Source organism: Sinocyclocheilus rhinocerous, unplaced genomic scaffold (genome assembly GCF_001515625.1).
Source record: "Sinocyclocheilus rhinocerous isolate Xijiao unplaced genomic scaffold, SAMN03320098_v1.1 scaffold1238, whole genome shotgun sequence".
Lineage (NCBI taxonomy): Eukaryota > Metazoa > Chordata > Actinopteri > Cypriniformes > Cyprinidae > Sinocyclocheilus > Sinocyclocheilus rhinocerous.
The window spans coordinates 1,534,551-1,540,378 of NW_015662954.1; the positions used below are offsets into that span (position 1 = coordinate 1,534,551).

At 36.6% G+C, this 5,828-nt stretch overlaps 1 protein-coding gene across 1 annotated transcript in view; it reads left to right on the forward strand.

Annotated features, from left to right (window-relative positions):
* The window catches only part of LOC107728545 (complement factor D-like), a 35,827-nt gene extending 31,588 nt beyond the window's left edge, over window positions 1–4,239 (forward strand). The window contains exons 2-6 of the mRNA XM_016538747.1: window positions 2,925–3,007; window positions 3,091–3,241; window positions 3,354–3,495; window positions 3,750–3,998; window positions 4,081–4,239. Of these exons, the coding sequence (XP_016394233.1) occupies window positions 2,947–3,007; window positions 3,091–3,241; window positions 3,354–3,495; window positions 3,750–3,998; window positions 4,081–4,239 (762 nt within the window). The 5' untranslated portion in view covers window positions 2,925–2,946. The remainder of the gene's footprint in view (window positions 1–2,924; window positions 3,008–3,090; window positions 3,242–3,353; window positions 3,496–3,749; window positions 3,999–4,080) is intronic.
* The last annotated feature ends 1,589 nt before the right edge of the window (window positions 4,240–5,828 follow it).

Here is a 5,828-nt window from a genome sequence, read left to right on the forward strand (position 1 = left end):
CGTTGAAATGCATACACAAGAATGCTTATTTCATTTAACCTGTTTCATGTCTGTTACTATCGGCGTGTCCTCAGAGCGATTACATGCTCTAAACTGCCTTTGCTCCAGCTGTATAAACACTGATGCTAAATGCTGCTGCTAATATGCTTAATAATTTGCTCCTGCATACGATGCAAACTGCTAACATGACACTTAGTTTAAACTTGTTTATGGTTGCTCGTTTTTGTATTCAATTAGGCAGACCATGCAAATATACACAGCGATATGGATTAAAAGAGCATTCACTTAGACCTATCGGACTGCGCCATCTAGAGTTTCATGCCAGAACTCTGTATGTATGTATATATATATATTATCAAATATAGCTATGCCTGCTGCACATTTTATGGAGGACAGCTTCCTCTCTACAGTAAAAATGCTACCTATCAGATTGTGCTTCCAGCATGATTTTAATGTGGTTTGAGGCTTTAATAATGTCTACACCTACCCCAACCCTAAACCTAATCTTACAATATTAAGAATACAGTGTTAGTAGCATGATCTGATAGGTAGCATTATTTGTTAGAACACTGGATTCACCCAAAAGCTTATCCTGAAAGATGGTGCAGTTCCCACTTTAAAAGCAGAAGCTGTTGTTTATGGGCCACAACCTGTAAGTATGTTTCATTCTTTGTTGATGTGTTCCGCATAATTTCTCTCTTAAGGGATTGTTCACCCAAAAAAGAAAATTATGTCATTAATTACTCACCCTCATTTCATACCAAACCCGTAAGGCCTCTGTTCATCTTCGTAACACAAATTAAGATATTTTTGATAAAATCCGAGAGCTGTCTGACCCTTCCATAGACAGCAAGGTTACTACCACAATCAAGGTTATTTTTGTTTTCTTTGCGCACAAAAAGTATTCTCGTAGCTTTGTAAAATTACGGTTGAACACCTGATGTCACAAGGGCTATTTTAGCGATGTCCTTGCTACGTTTCAGGACCTTGATTGTGGTAGTAACCTTGCTGTCTATGGGAGTCTGTGGTGTAAAAAGGTCGCATTAGCAATTAAAGAAAAAACACTTATGCAAAACATGGTCAGGTCAAAGTGTCTGAATAATTTTTGGTCCCAATTTTTTTTAATCAATTTTACTGGTAGTCCACTGTATGAAGAATGTTTGGGTATAATATGTCACAGTTTACTTTATTTTGCTATACTCACATCAATGAACTATAGCATCCTGCACCCACTAGTAAAAAAAATATCAGCCCTCAGTCGTGGGCCCCTATAATCGTCACCACATTTCACTCCACTAGCGACGGTCCTGCAAATGTGTGAGCTTCAGAGTCTCTAGCTAAGGAGAAAAATCTGAGCACAGTTTGTGATGTCAGTTTGTGATGAGATATTGTTTCAAACATTGGAGGAGACAAATGTGAGAGATCCAGAGTTTCTAGCTAAGGAGAAAAATCTGAGCACAGTTTGTGATGTCAGTTTGTGATGAGATATTGTTTCAAACATTGGAGGAGACAAATGTGAGAGATCCAGAGTTTCTAGCTAAGGAGAAAAATCTGAGCACAGTATGACAGTATATGATGATGATGAGATCTCTTCTAAAACTTTAAAGGTGTCCATTGTGAGAGTGTTAAGAGTTTTTGTCTCAGGAGACAAGTTTGAGAAGCAGGAGACCCAAGAAAAGTCTCCAATCAACCATAAAGTAACCTCATTTCTGTCTAGGATAAAAATTTGAGATGTTAAAGAGATCTCACTTTTGATTGATCTTTTCTCTGGGAGAGCGTGAGTCTCTTCCACTTTTATACAAGTTATAATTTTAACCTCTAATTTTATTTACCAAATGATCCAGTATCCCTTCACTGCAGAACACAAGATCCAGGGGGCGTGGTTGGATCCACATCTAGGGGGTGGAGATTGGTAGGTTTAGGGGTGGAGATGGGTGGGTTTAGGGATCAGGAGGTGGAGTCGGGTAGGTTCAGGTATATGTAAAGTGGGAGGAGTCGGATTTGGATCCAACCACGCCCCCTGGATCTTGTGTTCTGCAGTGAGGACCATCTCAAATGAGCGGGCTTACTGTATAGTTTACAGCATTAGTTGGGAGAGTTTTTTGGGGGGGTTGGGGGGTTCCTTAAGAAAACTCAACTATCAGTATCAGCCAATATAATTTTGAATAATCTGCCATTGGTATTGGTGCAATAAAAAAAAAATCTTACTTGACCTTTAACTTGCCATATTAAAATGTGTTCCTGTAAAGCCAGTAGGAATGAAAATAGTGTGTGTGTGTGTGTGCGCGTGCTTATTAACCTATCATAATTTAAAATATTTCACAACTTCTTAATAACTGCACTTAGGAACATTTTGACAAACTTTTTGGTTTTATTAACTTTTCTTAAGAATTTCATGAATTTCACCCGTTTAGAGGACAGTTGTGGTCATCATCTCATCTGCGGTTCCAGTATTTTGACTGTAATGTCGTACCACATCCATGTTTATGAATGTTATGAAACTGCTCTGATTTTGCTACACAAACCTTAATCAATTAAGAGATAGTTATAACACAAATAAAAATGTAGGCCTACTGAGTAAAACATAAATAATGGTGTATTTAATTACATTTTTCTAGAACTTTACAGATCATTAAAACTTCACAAAAAACACAGACATATATGATCTATACTTAAAGGAATATTTTGGGTTCAGGTTCAAGCTGTTAACCTGTTAATTCTGACATCCAGAGCTACATACACACATGCATATCTTATATTTTGTATGTTGTGGTTTCACATAAAAGTTTATGCAGATGACAGGAACTAACACAAATAATATCTTCTTACTATCAGTGTAACTGACAGCACAAGCTGAGAAAAAAAAGGCTTGCAGGCAGCTCAGTGTCTCCACCCATCCTCACATTTATATAGTGTTTTGCCAGCAAGAGCTCATTAATTGTCTTCATGATGACCATCATCTCTCTGCTCCTGCTGGCCTCTCTGCTGCCACACCTGACCTTCACTGGTGAGACTGATTATTTAACAGCATATTAGCTATTAACTGGTATGTACCGAATAAGCTGACTAACAGCACTATCTCTCTCTCAGCTCGTGTGAATGTGGGTATAGTGAACGGCAAACAAGCAAAACCCCACTCCAGACCTTACATGGTTTCTATTCAGAATAACTTTAAACATACCTGTGGTGGATTCCTCATCTCTGATGAGTTTGTCATGACTGCTGCACATTGCTGGAAAGGGTAAGAGTTTTGTTCAGTCTAAACTGCAATGTTGAGCTAAAACTGACAAAATGACTGCAGTGCAAGAAGACAATGTTTTGGATTACATAAATGCACATTTCTCTTTCAACAGATATCCAGAGATTCTGACGGTTGTGGTTGGTGCTCATGATTTAAGGAAAAGTGAGATTTCAGACCGTGTCGAAGTGAAGTCCTACATCCCACATCCATACTATACACTCTGTTCGCTTCAGAATGATATCATGCTTTTGAGGGTAACAACCTGTAAAACATTTAGTTGTTCAAAATAATATCTGATCAGAAAACAGTGGCATAAACCTGACATAACTATGTTTGAATTTCTATTCAAATATCTTTTTAAGAGGCAATTGTAAATAATAAGAAGAAAATAAACACTGGCCTTCAGGGCTTCTGTACTAATCTCAAAAACAGCAGTATAATCAACTGCAGTTCAGTCTCATAAAAGATGATTAAATCTCTTAATAATGGTTGTGTTTTTGAATTACAGCTACAGGAAAAGGTCAAACTAAACAACTATGTTAAATGGATATCATTACCAAAGGAAGGAGATGTTAATGGAGATACTCTCTGTAGTGTTGCGGGCTGGGGAAGACTGCAGACAAATGGCATATTGAGCAGTCGTCTAATGGAGGCAAACATGACTACAATAAACCACGCAGTGTGTCAACATAAATGGGGATCCAAGTACTTGGCCTCGCAGATGATCTGTGCACATGGTGATGGAGGATCCTGCAAAGTATGTACAAATAATATACAGACTTTATGGTAATGTATGAACTGGTTTCGCTAGTGATGTGCTGATCTTTGTTTCTTAACAGGGAGATTCAGGAGGTCCTTTGGTTTGTGGAAACACTGCAGCTGGTGTCACATCTTTTGGGTCCAGAAAACTCTGTAATTCACCTGAGCTTCCTAATGTCTATACTAAGATTTCAGCATATCTTCCATGGATTCAACAAATTATTAGAAATATTAAGTGAATTATTAAAAAAATTAAGGAAGAAATTTTTTTTTCTTGAATTCTTCTGTAAATCTCTCAATAAAAATGTCACATGGCAATCAATCTGTCGAAGTGTCCTCATTGTCACAATCATATATAAAAATGTCCAAAAAGTCCAAAGTCGTTCCACATTAGTTCACTTGGTTGCTATCTTGGTTATGCTCTTTAATTTCCAGTCATGCATGTACGGCTCATATCTACTTAAATGAGGGGGAAAAATTCTAAAAACTGTGGGTAAATAATTGTTCAGTCTGGTGAAACAAAACAAAATAATAAATAAAAAACAGGTCAATCAACTGCTGTAATTTCTTAAACTCACTACTAGAGGAAAGGAATTTGTGAAAACTTGCAAAACCACAAAAATTGTTTGTAAATGTAAAAGAAGGACAATTAGCCTACTGACTTTTGTTGCATTATTCCTAATACTTTGTTGGTGAAATATGTCTTGATTAAAAAACAAAAAACAAACAAACTGGTATCTCAATTTATAAAAAAAAGCCAGTGTAGTATGTTATTTCTCACATCACCTTTAATTCATTGTACGCTGCTTTCAAGCATAGGCTTTAAGTAGGCCTATGTTAAGCTACATTAAAGTGATTATTACGTTTTGAATATGGATATTTTTCTTACAAAAACACATCGATTCGCTACAGAAGGCCTTTGTTCACCCCCCGGAGCCGTGTGAGACACTTTTTTTTAATGGATGGGCACATTTTATTTAACTGCTTTTGGACGGATGCATGCAACACCCGCTGAGTGGCATTAAACAGCTTGAAAGATCAAAGACAATTTTTTATATAACTCCGACTGGATTCGTCTGAAAGAAGAAAGTCATATACACCTAGGATGACTTGAGGGTGAGTAATAGGGCTAATTTTCATTTTTGGGTGAACTAACCCTTTAAGTCATGCCGCGAGTCATTGCTATGATTGACAGCAACGGAATGAAACATCTGACGAGCCGATGTTAAAATAGAGCTGTGCATTAAGTGATTCAGACTAAATTAGGACTAACAAAACTAGGGGAGAGCGGGGCACAAAGTAACACTTTTTGACTTTCTCAGTTTGTGTAAATTCACATGGGTTCAGAATATAATTTTTTTATCCGCAGTAATTTTACACTTGTCTAGTACAAATATGTCGCTTTGTTTCATGACTACAGTGTATACGTTTTTCTTTATTTACCCTCAAAAAATGGAAGTGAAATGTGACAACATGCCCCGTAGGTGGGGTACATTGTAACATCTGAGGGGCACGTTGTAACATGACCATATAACAGCTTAAAATGTTATCTGATCGAATGAAAAAACTATAAGACAAACTAAAATATTTTGTTAATAAAATAAAATATTAAAAATAATAAAATAAAATAATGGCGTTTTTTAAGAATTAAAAATAATCTGATTTTGGAGTTTGACAGTGAACACATTGCAATCATGCTTGGGACGGCCCATATAAACGAGCAAAAATGCTTTACATGCTTTACATGTCTTGAAATAATAATTTCTAAACATTAAACATTGACTGTCAGTCTTTATTCACCTGTTTCTCATTGTTTCTCATTAAAATT